This window comes from Drosophila melanogaster, chromosome 3R (assembly GCF_000001215.4).
Source record: "Drosophila melanogaster chromosome 3R".
Lineage (NCBI taxonomy): Eukaryota > Metazoa > Arthropoda > Insecta > Diptera > Drosophilidae > Drosophila > Drosophila melanogaster.
This window is the reverse complement of record NT_033777.3, coordinates 20,841,839-20,860,049: the sequence shown is the minus strand read 5'-3', so window position 1 is coordinate 20,860,049 and position 18,211 is coordinate 20,841,839. Positions and strand designations below refer to the sequence as shown.

General features: G+C 43.2%; 4 protein-coding genes and 1 non-coding gene across 7 annotated transcripts, besides 2 other annotated features; 2 read left to right on the top strand and 3 right to left on the bottom strand.

Moving 5' to 3' along the window:
* Positions 1-104: 104 nt before the first annotated feature.
* Positions 105-8,341, top strand: Ir93a (Ionotropic receptor 93a; the record flags this gene model as incomplete). Its single annotated transcript, NM_142667.3, is given in 11 exon segments — positions 105-228; positions 285-437; positions 496-632; positions 691-783; positions 5,521-5,536; positions 5,629-6,176; positions 6,383-6,485; positions 6,543-6,691; positions 6,746-6,925; positions 6,979-7,354; positions 7,479-8,341. Coding segments are annotated over 11 exon segments (2,607 nt in total). The 3' UTR covers positions 8,207-8,341.
* Positions 785-5,504: a mobile genetic element.
* On the top strand, positions 6,692-6,745 carry mir-1011 (mir-1011 stem loop). The gene has a single exon (NR_048441.1). It is a non-coding gene; the product is annotated as a mir-1011 precursor RNA (primary transcript).
* A 281-nt stretch (positions 8,342-8,622) lies between the features above and the next one.
* On the bottom strand, positions 8,623-9,534 carry RpS30 (Ribosomal protein S30). Of its 3 annotated transcripts, none has more exons than NM_001300504.1 (3): positions 9,423-9,534; positions 9,107-9,195; positions 8,623-9,019 (listed from the first exon to the last, which is right to left on the bottom strand). In NM_001300504.1, exons 2-3 carry the CDS (start codon positions 9,182-9,184, stop codon positions 8,699-8,701), a joined length of 399 nt encoding a protein of 132 aa, NP_001287433.1. In that variant the 5' UTR covers positions 9,185-9,195; positions 9,423-9,534; the 3' UTR covers positions 8,623-8,698. The 3 variants fall into 3 exon arrangements, with proteins under 3 accessions (NP_001287433.1, NP_650922.1, NP_732566.1); NM_142665.3 differs by having other exon boundaries at positions 9,423-9,453; NM_169933.2 differs by lacking the exon at positions 9,423-9,534 and having other exon boundaries at positions 9,107-9,216.
* A 2,767-nt stretch (positions 9,535-12,301) lies between these two features.
* CG15696 (uncharacterized protein) lies at positions 12,302-12,982 on the bottom strand. The gene has a single exon (NM_142664.2). The coding sequence runs from the start codon at positions 12,937-12,939 to the stop codon at positions 12,400-12,402; it is 540 nt and encodes a 179-aa protein (NP_650921.1). The 5' UTR covers positions 12,940-12,982; the 3' UTR covers positions 12,302-12,399.
* Positions 12,983-14,437: 1,455 nt separating this feature from the next.
* Positions 14,438-14,759: a mobile genetic element.
* A 309-nt stretch (positions 14,760-15,068) lies between these two features.
* Positions 15,069-17,910, bottom strand: CG15695 (uncharacterized protein). Its single transcript, NM_142663.4, has 3 exons — positions 17,017-17,910; positions 16,671-16,965; positions 15,069-16,602 (listed from the first exon to the last, which is right to left on the bottom strand). Exons 1-3 carry the CDS (start codon positions 17,715-17,717, stop codon positions 15,421-15,423), a joined length of 2,178 nt encoding a protein of 725 aa, NP_650920.3. The 5' UTR covers positions 17,718-17,910; the 3' UTR covers positions 15,069-15,420.
* Between the last annotated feature and the right edge of the window lie 301 nt (positions 17,911-18,211).

Genomic DNA, 18,211 nt, shown 5'->3' with positions numbered 1-18,211 from the left:
CGCTCACCGGAAATCCAGTAGTGGGTATGGTTTTAATTGGGTTAGCTGTTATCAGCGAGGTATCCTCGTAGCTTCGAGGGGTTCCACTTGCTCAGTCGTGTTCGATGAATCCTGGCGAAATGCGGCCTTCGGCTTGCCTTCTGCTCCTGGCTGGACTGCAGCTCTCTATCCTGGTACCCACTGAGGCCAATGACTTTTCGTCCTTCCTGAGCGCCAATGCATCGCTGGGTGAGTTCGGATTTTACGGATTAACCATCAAATTAAACGATTTATTGGCTGTGCAGCCGTTGTGGTGGATCACGAGTATATGACGGTTCATGGCGAGAATATATTGGCTCATTTCGAGAAAATCCTGAGCGACGTAATACGGGAGAATCTAAGGAACGGTGGCATAAACGTAAAATATTTTAGCTGGAATGCAGTGCGATTGAAGAAGGGTGAGGTTCGAAACGAATGTAAGGATTGGGATTTGTATTAAATGTAACAAAATCATAGATTTTTTGGCTGCCATAACTGTTACGGATTGCGAGAATACATGGAACTTTTACAAGAACACTCAGGAAACTTCAATTCTACTGATCGCCATTACGGATTCCGACTGTCCCAGGCTGCCCCTAAATAGAGCTCTAATGGTATGAGAGGACTTTTGATTCTAGGCAACTTTAAACCCTAAGCTAGATCGATTTGTAGGTACCCATCGTTGAGAACGGCGATGAATTCCCCCAACTTATTCTGGATGCCAAGGTCCAGCAGATTCTAAATTGGAAGACCGCCGTTGTTTTTGTTTTTTTTTTTTTTTTTTTTAATTTTTATTATTTATTGAATCTTCCCTTTGTGTTAAGAGACTAACAATAAGTGTTCAAATCTTAATCTAACTTAATTAACTTTCACTTAGTGATAGTTTTTTTTTTTCATTAATGCCCTAATAAGTTTATTGCTGGGCTGGGAGGTCGTTGCGGTGCAGCCGGCTTTGACTGCATACTCGGATTAGTTTTCTTGCGAGGGGATTTGTATGGGTGGTCAGCTTTTCGTTATACTTCGTTTTTTTCTCAGCTATTACTTCGATTACTAATTTGATTTTTAGGTCTCTGTGTATGTTTTCGTTTCGAAGGTACCACGGCGCTCCAGTGATAATTCTCAGAATTCTTGACTGTGCTCGCTGAATAATGTCTATGTTACTTCTGGATGCGTTGCCCCACAGCTCGGAGCCATAAGTCCAGATAGGTTTTAAGACGGAGTTGTATAGAAGAGCTTTGAACTCCAGACTAAGTGGAGAGCGAGCATTTATGAGCCAGTGGAGGTTCCTTGCTTTAAGTTTAAGATGTTTCGATTTGGCTTCTATATGTTTGCGCCAAGTGAGCCGCCTGTCCAGATGAACTCCCAGATATGTTACCTCGTCGGCTTGTGGAATGCATATGTTATTCAAGACCAGTGGTGGGCATGTTTGTTTGTTTAAGGTAAAGGTAACCTGCTTGCATTTTTGAACATTTATTGAAATTCTCCAGTCGGCAAGCCATCGTTCTACAGATGTTAAGTGTCGGGATAGGAGTGCCGTGGCTTTTATTGGGCATTTCGAGCGACTGAGTATCGCGGTATCATCAGCGAACGTGGAGGTTGTTAGATTGTAGTCTATGGGGAAATCCGCCGTATACAGGGTGTATAAGATTGGACCCAGTACACTGCCTTGCGGCACTCCAGCTTCGATTGCGCAATCGCGTGAAGTGCTTGTATCGCATCTTATTGCAAACACTCTGTTATATAGGTATGACTTCAGTAGCTTATGTGTGTTTTGGGGCAACAGCTTGATTATTTTAAACAAAAGTCCATCGAGCCACACTCTGTCAAATGCCTGCGCGACGTCTAGAAAAATGGCTGTGCAGTATTCTCGATGTTCAAAAGCAGTACGAATTTCTGACGTGATTCGGTTGACCTGTTCGATGGTTCCATGTTTTTCTCTAAAGCCAAATTGATGTGTTGGAAGTGTGTTGTTTATTCTAAGATGAGGGCTAATCCGAAGGAGTAGCATTTTTTCAAACAGCTTTGAAAGACATGTTAGTAAGCTTATCGGTCTATATGATGATGGCTGCGTTTTATCTTTTCCTGGCTTTGGAATCATTACTATGGTCGACTTTTTCCATTTTTGAGGGAAGTATCCAAGCTTGGCGATTGCGTTGAACAACAGGCAGATGTGAAGAATAGCACACTTTGGGAGTTCAATGAGCATTCTTGGAGTTATTAGGTCGTAGCCAGGCGATTTTCTTGGGTTCAGTTGCTCTTTGATAACCTTTGCTAGTTCACATGGTCGGAATTCAAAGGGTTCTTGAGGATCTAGATTGGCTGCTATTAAAGGAGGGAGAATAAATGTGTTGGTAGAGGGATTTGGTCGGAATACATTTTGTAAATGGTCAGCGAAAGCACTGGCTCTTTCTTCATCACTTCGAAACCAGGTGCCAGAGGGACTTCGGAGTGGCATAATTGGCGCTATTGGAGTCTTTAGGTTTCTGTGAGCTCTCCAAAGAGGGTACTTAGTGCTGGTGGGAGAGAGTTGCTCGATATATGAACGTTGGCTGTTTTTTTCCTCTTGTTTGAGAGCATTGGTAAGCCTGCGTGTGGCTATCTTAAGCATGTGCTTAGTAATTGGTGATCTATTAGACTGCCAATCCCTTCGTAGGCGTCGTTTATCTAATACCAGCCGCTCGATTTCGCGATTAGTTTTGATGTAGTTTGGTTTTGCATACGTCACTGGCGGGGTTGAAGCCTTTGCAGCCGAAACTAAAATGTTTTCGAGAGTTTCCGTTGACTTGTCTATATCCTCCTTTGTAGATAATGCCGTCGTTAGTTCTATGTGTGAACAGACATACTTTTGATACCTTGGCCAGTTTGTTCTAAAATTTGTGAGTCTATACGGTGGGTCGACGATGTGGGGGCGAGTTAGCATATTTAGAAAAACAGGTGAGTGATCTGATGATAAATCTGCTAGTGCTTCGGCGGTGACCATGTTGCGGGGGACATGTTTAGTAATTGCAAAATCGATCAGGTCTGGGATTTTTCTTGGGTCTGCTGGCCAGTATGTAGGCTTACCCGGGGATACATAGTCTAGCTTGTTTTCTGGCTTCGTAAGCGCATTGTACAATTGCTTACCCTTTGGCGACACAAGTCGAGATCCCCAATGGGTGTGCTTGGCGTTATAGTCACCCGCTGCGATGAACCTGTCACCTAGTGTGTTAAAGAATTCCATGAATTGATCCTCAGAGATTGGAAAGCGCGGTGGGCAGTAGACTGCGGCTAGAGTCGTTGAACCATTGTTGAGTTGTAAGGCTATGGACGTAGATTGTAAGTAGTTTTTGTCAAAATTGTTTAAGTGGTGGTGTTTTATGCGATTTCTGATGAGTATTCCAGTGCCTCCATGAGCTTTACCATCTGGATGATTTGTACCATAGAACAAGTATCCTGGTATATGAAAATTGTTTTTATTTGTGAGGTGCGTTTCTGATAGTAGCATTACGTCGATGTTTTTTTCGTAAATGAACTGTGTGAGCTCTTGTGTATGCCGTGAAACGCCATTTGCGTTCCACAGAGATATCCGTAGGGAAGCCATTATGGGGATTTTGAAGATACAAGAAGTTGAATCAGGATATTTTGGTTTTTCATGAGCTCTTGCAAAGTATTTTGCATGAACGTCATGAAGTCTTTCATGCTTTGCTGTAGGGATAGCATCATAGCTTCGATGCCACTTTGTTGTGTTTGTTGGATGTTTGTCGGTGTATGTTCGGAATGAGCAGTTCTTGTCGGTGGGGCGGGCACTTCTAGTCCGGATTTTAGGGCGCTAGCGAAAGAAATTGTTGGAGTAGTGCTTGGGACAGTTAGGGGTGGTTGAAAAATCGGTTGCGGAGAGTAGAAATTGACTTTGTTGTATGTATGTGCTGTGGCAATACGTTTGTTTAGGCGGCTCTTCAATTCTTTGTACACCACACAGCCTCTGTAGTTTGCAGTATGTTTTTCCCCGCAGTTACTGCATTTCTTCACAGACTTATCGTCCTTGTTTTTGGGGCAGTTTGCGGTAGTATGAGGTTCGCTACAGACAACACATACGGACTTAAGGGTGCAGTATGCCTTGGTGTGGCCGTATTCTTGGCAATTAGTACATTGAACTGGATTGATACGTTTGTGCGGCTCCTCCACGGTGATCCTCCGATGTAGCAAGTACTGTAAATTGTATATTGGGTGCACTTCGTTTTTCTTTAGTGCCTGGAGCTCTGGTTCGAGTTCTATTTTGAATAGTGGCTGCGGAACTTTGTCTTTGTTTAAAATATTAATAGCTGTCTTTGCAGAAAAGTTTTTGGCCTTCAGAGCCTCAATTATCTCAGCTGGTGTCACTGTTGCTTCAATGCCCTTAAGTACTACCTGTAGCCCTTTGCAACTTTTTAATTGGTATGTGTAGTAGTTTTTACCAGCATCATTTAGGTATTTAGTCACTATACGGTGGTCTGCTTCTGTTTGGATCTGTAGTTTTATTTCATGAATATTTCCTTTTTTAAGTGGGATAATGTGGAACTTGCTGTCACCAATCAAAGCAACGAGTTTATTTACAAGTGCATTTGTACTTTGTTCTCGTATGAAAATTGGTGGAGGCCTGGTCTTTTTTGGTTCCCCTACCGTTTTTTCGTTGGGTTGTTCGGTCGCAGAATCAGCCAAGATAGCATATCGGTTTGAATTATTTACTGCAGAGTTTTCATTGCCGTTGTTGGTTCGATTGATTTTGGGTTGATTACCTGCCTTATTGTTTTGAGGGCTGAGCTTTCTCTTGATTTGGATGTAGCGATCCATGCCAGTCTGCACAGTCGAAATCGACTTCTGCTTTTGTTTTGATTCTTCTTTACGTGCATTATTGTTGTTGCAAACGGTCAGTGCTGCTGAATTATTTACAGCTGGCACAGCGATAATTAGTTGGGCCGCTGACGAAGTTGATGTTGTGGCAGTTGCCAGTGAGGTCACTGCACTCGTTATTGCAGTGTTACAGTTACCCGGGACGGTCGTTTGGCGCTGCGAGAGGAGCGGGGTAGGAGAGGCGGTCTCTTCGCTCCACGACTTGTGAGCCGAAGCAGGCAGAGAGGGAGAGCAAGAACGCGGTCTGTCGTTCGCTGAGGGCAAAAGTTTCGAGTTAGTTGAAGGTGAGGGTGCTCGATCACCGATTTGCGGTGAGACGAAAGAAAAGTATGCATTGTTGCGTTGTAAAGAGAGCCGGCGCTCGTCTTGTTCACATTGTCGCTGAGAACGTATGTCGTTTTGATTCATTGTTCTAAGTCCACATATAACAATTACCAGAACAATATGGAATAATTATTTATTTTAGTAAATAATTACTATAGTCAATAATTGTTAGTTGTGCAAACTGCACTTTACACTTTGTGTTTAACTTTCACTATACTGTTGTAGTTTTTAGAACTTGCTATTCGTAGCTTGAAAGAAACACGTCTCCACCCGAAGACTGTGGAATGCCGAATCAATGCCGTTGTTTTTGTGGATCAAACCATATGTGGGTAGAGCTTCGAATCAGTTGGACGTCTCAAATACCCTTTATATTATTTCTTTAAATTTTAATTTGTTATCAATATTTAATTCCGACAGTGGAGGAGAACGCACTTCTGGTAAAATCGATTGTGCACGAAAGTATAACCAACCACATCACCCCAATCTCCCTGATCCTTTACGAGATCAACGACTCCCTGAGGGGCCAACAGAAGCGAGTTGCTCTGCGCCAAGCTCTGTCTCAATTCGCTCCCAAAAAGCACGAGGAGATGCGCCAGCAGTTCCTGGTCATATCTGCCTTTCACGAGGACATCATCGAAATAGCCGAGACCCTGAACATGTTTCACGTGGGCAATCAGTGGATGATTTTCGTGCTGGACATGGTGGCTCGGGACTTCGATGCCGGCACTGTGACCATAAACCTGGACGAGGGAGCCAACATAGCCTTCGCCCTCAACGAAACGGATCCCAACTGCCAGGACTCGCTAAACTGCACGATCTCGGAAATTAGTCTCGCTCTGGTCAACGCTATTTCCAAAATTACCGTCGAGGAGGAGTCCATATATGGTGAGATCTCCGATGAGGAATGGGAGGCCATCCGCTTTACCAAGCAGGAAAAGCAGGCCGAGATTCTGGAGTACATGAAGGTATGTACACATATCTGCTTTAAATGAAACCAGTTTTAAGAAATTATGATACCCGTAATGTAAGAATATTATTTTTGATTTTATTGTTTTCCTTGCCAATCGAAACGGGTATCTGATAGTCGAGTAGGTAGCTCCATTTAAAATGTATATTGTAGTTAACAAATATGCTGCTCTTATTCTTATTATTTTATTCTTATGTGGATCAGGAATTCCTGAAGACCAATGCCAAGTGCTCCAGCTGCGCGAGATGGCGCGTGGAGACGGCCATTACCTGGGGCAAAAGCCAGGAGAATCGCAAGTTTCGCTCAAGTCAGTCCGATTTATATTCCGAAATTAGAATAACTTGATATCAATATCTTAGAGCAGCTCCCCAACGCGACGCTAAGAACCGAAATTTTGAGTTCATCAACATTGGCTATTGGACACCCGTGCTGGGATTCGTCTGCCAGGAGCTCGCCTTTCCGCACATCGAGCACCACTTCCGCAACATAACCATGGACATTCTGACCGTGCACGTGAGTTTTTGAGCCAGGAATATAGTTCTTATTATTGGTTCAAATCGCTCGCAGAATCCACCCTGGCAAATCCTTACCAAGAACAGCAATGGGGTCATCGTGGAGCACAAGGGCATTGTTATGGAGATCGTCAAGGAGCTGAGTCGCGCCCTAAACTTCAGCTACTACCTTCACGAAGCCTCCGCATGGAAGGAAGAAGATTCACTCAGCACATCAGCGGGCGGAAATGAAAGCGTGGGTATATCCTCACATTTTTTGAAACTCCTTGAGAAATCCAATTTTCGCAGGACGAGCTAGTTGGTTCCATGACCTTTCGTATACCCTATCGAGTGGTGGAGATGGTGCAGGGCAATCAGTTTTTCATCGCTGCCGTGGCAGCCACCGTTGAGGATCCCGACCAAAAGCCCTTCAATTATACCCAGCCCATCAGTGTGCAGAAGTACTCCTTCATCACCCGCAAGCCGGATGAGGTGTCCCGCATTTACTTGTTCACGGCACCCTTCACCGTGGAGACTTGGTTCTGCCTAATGGGCATCATTCTGCTGACTGCTCCCACGCTGTACGCCATTAATCGCCTAGCTCCTCTGAAGGAGATGCGAATCGTGGGCCTGTCCACAGTTAAGAGCTGTTTTTGGTATATATTCGGGGCTTTGTTACAACAGGGTGAGTGCATTAGTTTATCATACCTATATAAGACTACTATACAAAATGAAACATTATATGGTGTGAAAGATGGATTACTTTGAACAGCAAAATCGAATATTTAATATTCTCTTATCGTGAACAGGAGGCATGTACTTGCCCACAGCAGACAGTGGGCGCCTAGTGGTCGGCTTTTGGTGGATCGTGGTTATCGTGCTGGTGACCACCTATTGCGGCAACCTTGTGGCCTTCCTCACGTTCCCCAAATTTCAACCGGGCGTGGACTATTTGAATCAACTAGAGGACCACAAGGACATTGTACAGTATGGATTGCGAAACGGCACCTTCTTCGAGCGGTACGTTCAGTCGACAACGCGGGAGGACTTCAAACACTACCTGGAACGGGCGAAAATCTACGGCAGCGCCCAAGAGGAGGACATCGAGGCGGTGAAGCGTGGCGAGCGCATCAACATCGATTGGCGGATCAATCTGCAGTTGATTGTTCAGCGGCACTTCGAGCGGGAGAAGGAGTGCCACTTTGCTTTGGGCAGGGAGAGCTTCGTGGACGAGCAGATTGCCATGATTGTGCCGGCCCAGAGTGCGTATCTGCACCTGGTAAACCGCCACATCAAGAGCATGTTCCGGATGGGCTTCATCGAGCGCTGGCACCAGATGAACTTACCCAGCGCGGGCAAGTGCAACGGGAAGAGCGCCCAGCGCCAGGTTACCAACCACAAGGTGAACATGGACGACATGCAAGGGTGCTTTCTGGTCCTGCTCTTGGGCTTCACGTTGGCTCTTTTAATAGTGTGCGGCGAGTTCTGGTATCGTCGCTTTCGGGCCAGTCGAAAACGGCGTCAGTTCACCAACTGACCACTGGGGAATCCTAAGAGCTCTTGCCATGGAATAGTGTAATGAATGAGCAGTAACTGGCATGTACAACGCTGATGAAAATCGTATATAGATATAAACATTTAAATAAGCTATCAAATATAAATATATCAATTGAGAGCTCCATTTCATTTACCCTACTAGTAAACTGGTTTCCCGCCATATGCGGTGGTCGAATTTAAGCAGGTAACTTTAGCAAAACTATTGCACCAGCTGCGTAATGTGTGGCATTTTAAGGCTTCACTTTAAATAATTAACGTTACACTTGATTACTACTCCGCGCACTACCGCACATCTATAAATTTCTAATAGTTAATTATAAATAATCAAGGTACGAGATTCCTCCAACAATTGCTTGCCGTGATTTAACAATTTGAAATGCGCAACACCGTTTGTTTAAAGGTTTGAAATTACTTTATGAACAATCATATCAATCTGGAGTAAAAGGTAGACACTTGTTCATCCAAAATCCTTCTATGTGGAGTTGGCGTTGGGGCCGCGACGACGGCCGAAGCCCTGCACAAAGTTGACGAACCGGCGGTTGTACTGGATCCTGCGCTTGGCGCGTCCGGTCTTCTTCTTCTTCTTCTCCTGCTTCTCCACCTTGGGCGTCTGTCCCTTGACCTTGCCGGCACGGGCCAGAGAACCGTGCACCTTACCTCCCAGCATGGGAATGTTGAGGTCCAGCTCAAAGGAGCTCAGGGCGGTCACGGGAGTCTCGTTGGCCAGAGTGATGCCCTCGCAATCGAGGCTGAATTCCTCGGCGTTGAATCCATGGATCTGGGCCAGTTGGTTCTACGATCGCGATGGCCACAATGGACGAGGATGGGGAACACACAATTAGGTTATGTTATTTGTATATCAGTCATTGGGGGGACTCACCTTGACTCCGGCAATGGTGGCATCCTGGGAAACCTCCAGGGCCTCGATGGTCTCTAGTCCACGGACGAACAGCTGCATGATGATTCGCTCTGCAAAGTAACCATGCCGCATGCATTTATTAGTGAAGATATTCATATTGACTTGTAGGGCGAAACACGTGTGCCGAGTTTCAGTCAATTTTTCCCTTTTTCGGTCGTTTTGCAGTTGGCATTTGGCGTCCAACACACTTGACAATCGCTCGCACACACATTTCACAGGTATTTTGGGTTTAACTGGGCTATTTTCTATTATATTTCGACAAAAATCACTCGATTACCTCTTAACTTGGTGTGCGGATCCCGAAAAAGAAAGATGGCGCAGAATTATCGATGGGCCTATCGATTTTTGTTGTGCAACTATCGTGTCAGGCGTTAGTGAATTGCATTTGCATGTCTGGCAATAATATTGAGGGACGGGTAGCTAGGCTGGTCAATCGATTGCTTCTATCGATAACTTAAAGGGTAACCAGTCAGAATTCTGTTCAAAGGGTTTGGTATATTCTCGAACTTTAGTATTTTATAACGGCTTTGTTAGCTTTAAAAATCGATGTACTTATGTATTAATAATATTTAATATACTTTACTTCAGACAGATAACACTATTATTAATGTTTTTCTTTAAATTTATGATTTTCAAAGATAACCCAAAGCAAATAATAACTTTAATTAGTTTAGGGAATATACTGCGTTCGTAAATTTAAATACTTATTTAAAAAATAATAATATTTCAAGAAGTGCTAACTTTACCCGTAAACAATCAAAACTGTACACTGATAAGTTTCATAACTTGGCATATATGAGAGGTTAGTTTCCATTTGATTATTAGGCAATCACTTTTTAAATCCTCCTGCTAATTAAAAGAGTTATGAGAGTTACTTTTTAAAGCCTGAAAATAATTAAATTTGTATTATATCATTACTCGTAGACCGAAAATCTTATAATATTTCTGCAATATTACACGAATAAAGCTTGGGCTATGGTCATTGGCCATGCCATTGTCTCCTTTCCCTCAAAGGATCGCAAAAGGACAGTCTGGCTGACGCCTCGCTAAGCCAGCACACCCCGATTACCGCAATCTACGCAAAATGGGTATTACGTTGAGCCCAAAAACTAGTCCGCCCGCAACCATCTTCAGCGTTTTCCCAAGTTTTTGTGGGCCTCGTCTTACGAGTACAAATGAACCATTTACGGAAAATGGGCCATAAGCATGCGCCTGCGCTTGTCCTTTGTTTGATCCGCAGGGTGGACGGAAGAGGGAATCCTGGAGGACTGTGGGCTGTGTGTTATTCTACGCCATTTGAATAAATATTGCCGCATTGTTTGTCAAACAGGACTAGATTAGTAACATAAACATTCGCTCATAGAATGCAAATCATAAGCCGATTTGACAAATTTGCACGAATTATCTACGTCTAATGAGTGCGGCTTAGATTGGTCACGATCCTCCGAGGATGTGGATGGGCACTGGATGGAAATCCGGAGTCTTGAAAAGAAGACCTTGGCTATACACTATTAAAGGTATATATATAATTTAGGGTTGCATGTATTAATGATCCTTCGATACCAGATACGAAATTTAATATTACTCTCAACCCTTCGACAACGACCACCTTTCGATGCTCATTTAAGATAGCAAAGTGTCGCGTGCATTTCCCTCTTTATGTTGTCCACTTCGATTTGGATAGATATCCCAGGCATTCCCCTACGCCCATGATCGGATTTACTCGGGATTAGGGGCAGACAGCTCCTGGATTTGCGTAAACTCATTTGTCTGACCTTGTGGCTGAAAATGGACTAGGGAAACGCATCCGAAATCATTTCCCCCAAAATCACTGTTTGGAGGAACTGCCGCTTTGTAAACTGATATTTTACAATGTTTGCACACAAAGGCAGCGGAAAAAGAAATTACTCTTGACCATAAAAACAACGGCAACAATTGCCAAATCGGCTTAGCCTGCCCCTCGTCTTTATTTCGCCATTTGCTGTTTTTCCGGCACGCGAATTTCCACATTTTCATTCACCTTTTCGTGCGTATTTTCCCATATGCGTTTCATTTTAAGCAACACATACATATGCATGTATTATCATATATGTGGGGTCGGCATTTTTGATCCCATTATGTGATGTTGGCATGAGAAAAAAAACAGTGAAGTCAATCAGTTTCCGCATTGAAATATTAAATTACTCAATCTATATTCGATTTGTTTCAGGTGAAATGGATGTGAACTGGCGGTTAATAAGTAATACTGCAGTTCTTTTTATTTTATTTTATTTTTTAAAGCAAATTGGTAAATTATAAATCATTTATTGATTAAATTTATCTCACCTACTGTTTTACTTACTTTTTAATGTCTAAGAGTTTTAACTTTCTCAAGTTAAGTGCAATCTTGCATTAAAACTTGTTTTTCAAAATGGCACTCAAAAAATGAACGTTTGTGTTACTGTGCATGATATATTATATTTGTTTAATTAAAAGGTTACTAAATGGCACAAATCCAGCAACAATAAATTTTCTAACTTTTAAAGTTATATTTAATTACCGATTAATTAGCCGACGGTATTTCGTAATCTGAAAGGGAAACGGCTTCCTTAGGATTCCTTGAATCGTTCGATTCTCGGAAAAGATAATATAAATGAGGTAAGGTACCCAGATAGCAAAAAGTTAATCAAACCTTAGTGAATTTCAACCGAACACTTCTGCCAATACATCATATCAATTAGGTGTACTTCACATTTCCTAGAAATCAAAAAACTGTATTTGTCGAACCAAAATAAATACATATCTACAAGCACTTCTTCGAAATCGTTGAATTGAATCGAAATAAAATAAATTACACCCAAGAATCATTAAATATGTGTGTACTAGACTGTACTCTCTAAGTTAAAAGAGTAAACTAATATAAAACTAATTTGTATGATAATTATATTAACAATCTTTTGAAATTCAAGTTCTGCATGACTGACCGATTTTTTTTACAAGGCCGTGCAGAATTGTCTTTATAAGTTCAGAAGGTTGTTTTTACAAGTTAACACCAAAGTTAATATCCAGTTTAAGCGTGGTTTCAAATATTATTGGTTTGCTGAAACGTTTTAAATGATAACCCATATAAACACCCAATAATTTCAAATTAACAGATTTAATATTGTCAGATTGGTTCTATATGCTTATGGGTCTACTTAGTCCTATAATGTGTATTTACAGAAAGCCACTAAATTCGTAACAGTAAACAGTCCTCGTGGATATCCTGCTCCAGCTCACGTTACAACGATCATTTCCGGTTCCGGACTGGAGGCGTTCGATGAGAAGGTGGAGTCGCAGCTCTCGTCCTTTTCGCGCTTCTCCCGTCGCTCGCGAGCCCTTCGATTCTGGAACCAGATCTTCACCCGCGTATTGGTCAGCTCCAAGGAGTCGGCTAGTTTGTTGGCGTCCTCGGCGCTCAGATAGTTGGACTCCTTGTAGGCATTTTCCAGGGCCTGCAGCTGCTGCGGAGTAAATGGTATGCGGGGCAGGCGACCAGGAGTCCTTTTGGCGGGCGCATTTTGGCGGAGGGCTCTGGGCAACTTGGGCGGATGGTACCGGGTGTACTGCAGCCAATCGTAGACGGGTATCTGAGCCTCCGCAGCCGAGGCTGGAGGAGATCCTCCAGACTCCTTTGAGACATAAGATGCTGGGTGGGCGTACGGATGGAAAGGCAAGCTGGCACGGAGTCGCTGCAGGACGCCCAAGGAGGCATTGGTGCCCACGTATCTGTCGCCGGCTCGGTTCAAAATATACTCGATGCTGAAGTCACTCATCGTGGCGCGATCCTTTCGCTGTGATGGTCGAGTTGCTACTGCTGAGCTGGCTGCGCATCCACGAGCTATTTATGCAAGGACCTCCCATCGCCGCCATTTGCATCCCAGCAGATAGTATCGCCATCCCTGTCTGGCAGGACGAAAAGATTGGCCTGGCCCAATTCCATTCTCATTCGGAAGCAACGAGCCGCTTAATAGGCGTTTCCCTTTCTCGCCGTCCAGGTAGAAATCCGCTGGCCCACCCAAATTACCCTCTCACCGGTCCAGATTAGGCCCACGAAGGCAATGAAGTACAAGTACACGTGTTCAATTGTCTCTGACGCCCTGTAAAAGGTTCGCCGTGATTCGAATTCAGTTAAATGATTGTATCTGAACACCCTGACTACAGTAATAGGAACTTTAAAGTAGGAGGGAGAGCTTATCATATACTGAATTAAATGTTTGGTATGTGTATATGTGCTTTATTTCATACATATGCATAAGTGACAATGCTATAGGTTCTCATGAAATTCCCAACTTAATTAAGTCCGATCCTAAAATTTAATCCAGTGCCATATAATGCCATATGTATGTCATATGCATTTATAGCCTCGCTAATGAGTTAAACTGATTTTCTAAAGCTCTAAGCGAAGCGCATCTGATCTTCGGTGTATAATGATATGCCTCAATACAAATATGAATGTGATAGTTTTTGATTTGTTGTGGCTTTGTTGGCGATGTTCGGGGTAGTTGCCCCCGATATGAAATCATCCGCTGCCATGTTTTTCTCAAGCCCGCCCATCCTATTTCATCCCATTCCACTTCAGTCCATCCCTTTCGATGGGAAAACAAGTTGAGCCTGATATGTTTTGATGCTCGTATGTTTTGATTGATTCGTAAATTTGTTTTCATAACAGTTGCCTTTGCGAAACGAGTTTGGAGGCAACCCTCGCTGAGTTCCTAAAGTATCAATTACACTGTTAATTGAAAATAACCACCGAATAGCCAGCATATAAAAACCACAATAGAATACTATCTACTTTGCAAAAGAGAGGAAAGCTCGTAAATGGCAGCTTATCAACGACTTTCATTTTTCTCATATTTAAATTAAACCAATTATCTTATTTCAAATTTTCCTTCTTAGTGGGAATGCTATTTGACATTTTGACTGATGAATGGAAGATAATGAAACTCAAAATATCACTTCAACTCGGCATACACACGTATGAAAACTAATTCATTTTCATTATTCTTCATGGGACTTTTTTTTAATTTTGAGCCCACAACCAATGATTTAAGGGAAAACTTATCTATCATTATTAACTGATAAATCAAACGGGTGCTTACTGTTAAACAACAAAGTAATTATCTAGGCCTTGCAACTCTGGGTGTTCTTTTTTCATATCTAACAAATTGATAAGCAAAAGGGAATCTAGTTTTGCTAAGCCGAAGCTCTTATACCCTTACATTTATGAAAGATTTATTTTTATCGACTAAATCCTGTATGCGTACTACTACTCGAAATCCATATGCAAGCCTCTTTTGAAATTATTTAACGTATCTTTAGAAACTTCTTAGTTTCCCCATGCGTAGAAGGAATTCTTTGCAATTCCTATCCACAAATGGGTAACAAATTGAATGGAACCGATGCAAGATATAAGCTTTTTGAAAATGTCATCACTCCCCGTTTACAGCACCATTGTATGTCATAGTTTCGTGTTAACACTTACATAAATCAAAAACCACTAACCTTTAGAAGCTTACTTCATTTATGATAGAGGTCTTCAAAAAAGCATATGACAACCACCGAATTAGTAAAACACATGCCACTGTCATTCATTGACTACTTGGTGGGAATCTCGATTGAATAGGTTTTCAGTTATTTCAGTATATTTTCAGTTAGTCAGTTATACTTTTCTGTGCCAAGTAACTATATATTATATTCCCCTAGTTTTAGACTTTATCCTATCCTATCTGCCTCTCTTAAAGCGTTCAATACTAACGTTTTTTATCGAATCCAGATACCCGATACATATATATGTATATATATTTAGATAATCTAGGATTCGCTCTTTGTGTGCATTTATGTTTAATATGAATTAAACGTTTTCCATCCTTATAAAAGAAAGCAAACTGTGCAGAACTGATTTGGGTTGTTGATACAACTTATATTTCTAAGCGGCTGTTACAACTAGCTTAAAAAATATTTACAAAGATTTGGGTTAATTAGAGCCAGTATTTTTTTCTAATCACTCGACAATTACCCGAGTATCTGCCAATTGTCATGTAATTGTCAACTAATTTTCCATTCGCACAATTTGCCGAGCTGCAATTACGTTTGCCAAAAGTAGTAGTTGCCAGCAACTAACCATCCGGCCACAGATCCACCCCAGTGATAAGATTCCATTGCTCCGGAGAACAAAGGCTCCGAGATCCGAAAGATTGCAGTAGCGAGTCCTTTTTTGTGCGGTCTAGCGGTTGTCCAGAGTTTGCAGTTGGAACTCAGCAGATGCAGTACTTTTTGGTCTCCTTAACCGACGAGCATCTTGACTTTGCGGCGTACGTGTCTAACCGACTGATGCTGGGCATCTGAGCGGGAATCCTTTGGGCACTGGCATCCCAATCCACGGTGGCCTCGAAGAGAGCGTCACCCGGCTGGGCCATCAGCTGGATGAGATACCGATTGGAGTTTCCTCTTCTCTGGACTGAGGATATTCGGTTCAGTTTCAAGCGACTGCACCGTTTCGTTCCTTTTTTGCTGGCCACATATTCGTTAATGGCCTCCACCAGCTGGGTGGACATGCTCCTGGCGCTGGGATCCGTTGTGGGCACGTCGGAGAAGCTGTTGCATGCGCACCAGTGATCCTCGATCCCGGCCTGTGAGCAATTCCTCGACCAGTCCACCTCCTCGAAAACGCTGTGACAGCTGGAGCAGCCATCGGGACGAGGTAGCTTATCCTTGGGAGTGTCTAGCTCCAGGATGTGCCTCAGGGTGGCATGGATATCGTATGGCGACGTCAGGCGGTTCTTGTTCATCTGCAGGTTGCGCAGGAGCTTCGGGTACTTCTCACGAATCCAACGCGGCACACGGATATATATGAAGGGCAAGCGTTCTTCCACGAAACCGCTGTCCAAATTCCTCAATGGTCCAAACCTGGATCCATGATCGCTGAAGAAGATGATGATGGTGTTATCCATTATGCCGTTCTTGTCCAACGTCCGCATGTACTTCACCATCCTCTCATCCATGGCGGAGGGCATAGAGAAGTCGTTGTGGCTGAATGTGTTGGTCCAAAACATTCCGAAGAAGGTGCTGTTCCGGTTGACCATGGTGAACTGCACGCCCATGTCATAGATGTATTCGGAAGCCGGCTTGCGGCCCAAGCAGTAGGGCATCTGACCCCGTTGTAATATCGTTAGCTCCTTCTCCACGGCCAGGACCAGTGGTCTGCCGTACACGTCGGTCGGAGGATTGAAAAAGCCCCTGCTAGAGTAGTCAAACGTGGAGAACTTGCTCCAGTCCTCGGCGAAGGCAGTTGTGTATCCCTTGTCCTTGAAGTCCTTCCAAATAAACGGACAGGCATCCAGGCCACGCACCTTCTCAGGATGGCAACGTGCGTTCGCGTAGGTCTTGTTAAATCCCGTGAGAACCGCCATCAGATTCGGAAACGTATTATCGCCCATCTAATGTAGAAAGGCTTGCAGTTTTAATAAATCCATGTGTTTTCATTCAAAATTAAATTATTGTTTACCTTGTTGTATCCCTGAAGCTCAAACCAATGTTGATTGTTCAAGTACTCGTACATACGGGGCATCGTAAGCTCAAGATTCATTCGGGAAATGGAATCAATGCCCCACAGCAAAACGCTGGGCCTTCTTCTATGCGGCGTTGTGGGATTTTCGATCTGATCCTTTCGCGGATGCACAAAACTGAAGGCATCCTTTTGCGACACCTTATCGAATGGAGGCCGACGGCAATAGGTGATCATGGCACTCACTTCTGTTGGCACCAAGAAGTCCTGGTGAAATTCTACGCAAGGACCCAGCCTGCCGGGATACTAATCTTCAGTGTCCATCTCTATGTCCTTGGAAACTTACTTGTACTTATGATCCGCATTGGCTGAAGTTCCTGCTCGAAGGATCTGCTTGAAGCAGCAGGTGGAGTTCTCGTTCTTGTGCAGCCTGTACGTGCTGTCAGTTACATTGTAGTTGACTGTGATCATGTCGCGACTTTTATCACACACTATATAGGAATGTTTCTTGTAGATGTGCTGAATGTTATTGGCAAACGGATTTGGGTGGCTCATTTGGCACTGCGGGCTATGGACGAAGTATTTCTTTCCATTTCCTTCCAGTGCATATAAAGTCTCTGTTTTCGATGCTCCAGTAGCTGGTGATGAAGTGCTACTTTCTACGACTTCATCCGTGTGGTCTACGGTAGTTATCTCAGTTTGATCCTCGGTGGTGCTCTCAGTATCTGCTAGTTTATTATAGATTGCTTCCGTAGATTGCTTCTCTGTACTCAGACTACGAGTTGTATGCTTAACATTCAAAGGACTCGACAGATCTCCGGGATTATTGGTCCAACCTGATCCCGCAAGGAGTCTCATGGATTTCCAAGGGGAAAATGGATCTGCATTGTTCTTGAGCGGATTATTGGCGCCGCTCAAGGTATAAATGACCAGGGTAAAAAGCGCCAAGACAACAAATAATATTTTCACTATCCAATTTAAAGGTTTTTTACTTTCGTTTGGTTCTTGCTCCTCACTTGGAACAAGTTCATATTTAATTTTCGTCATTATAGAATTGACACTAATCGAAAACTAACTTCTCCATTAACATAAATCGGTTATATTTATTGCACTAAACTATAGTTATCCAGTAATATCCGGTAAATTTATTCTAGACCCGGCGTTATCCATACCATTTCCGCGACTTATCACAAATCGGACCCCATATGTCCGCTCCGCTCGGTACTTAACACTCAACTGACGATAGCTTTCAGAATTCCACAATGCTTGGGGTTCTCTGTTACTACTCAACCAACCACTGAGTGCTCCAAAGTTTCTGGGAACTGTCGGGTCCATGGTGATAACTCCAAGTACATCGACGTACCAAAATTATTTCTAAGGCGATTCGTTGCCACTTGAAGCTGATTACGTTATCCCAATATATATCTGAATTGTTTCTAGTACAATAACCAAGTATTGTGGGTACGATTTAATTATATCACGTTTGAAATGCCATTGTCTCCGGGTGCTTGACGTGGCAATTTCCCTAAACAGCTTCCAAA

Coding starts and splice junctions, on each gene's coding strand:
- RpS30 (NM_001300504.1), bottom strand. CDS start 9,184: ATGCAGCTGTTCGTCCGTGGACTAGAGACCATCGAGGCCCTGGAGGTT. Junction 9,020..9,106: donor CCACCATTGCCGGAGTCAAG/GTGAGTCCCCCC, acceptor TCGCGATCGTAG/AACCAACTGGCCCAGATCCA.
- CG15695 (NM_142663.4), bottom strand. CDS start 17,717: ATGACGAAAATTAAATATGAACTTGTTCCAAGTGAGGAGCAAGAACCA. Junction 16,966..17,016: donor AATGCGGATCATAAGTACAA/GTAAGTTTCCAA, acceptor GTATCCCGGCAG/GCTGGGTCCTTGCGTAGAAT. Junction 16,603..16,670: donor AGCTTCAGGGATACAACAAG/GTAAACAATAAT, acceptor TTTCTACATTAG/ATGGGCGATAATACGTTTCC.
- CG15696 (NM_142664.2), bottom strand. CDS start 12,939: ATGAGTGACTTCAGCATCGAGTATATTTTGAACCGAGCCGGCGACAGA.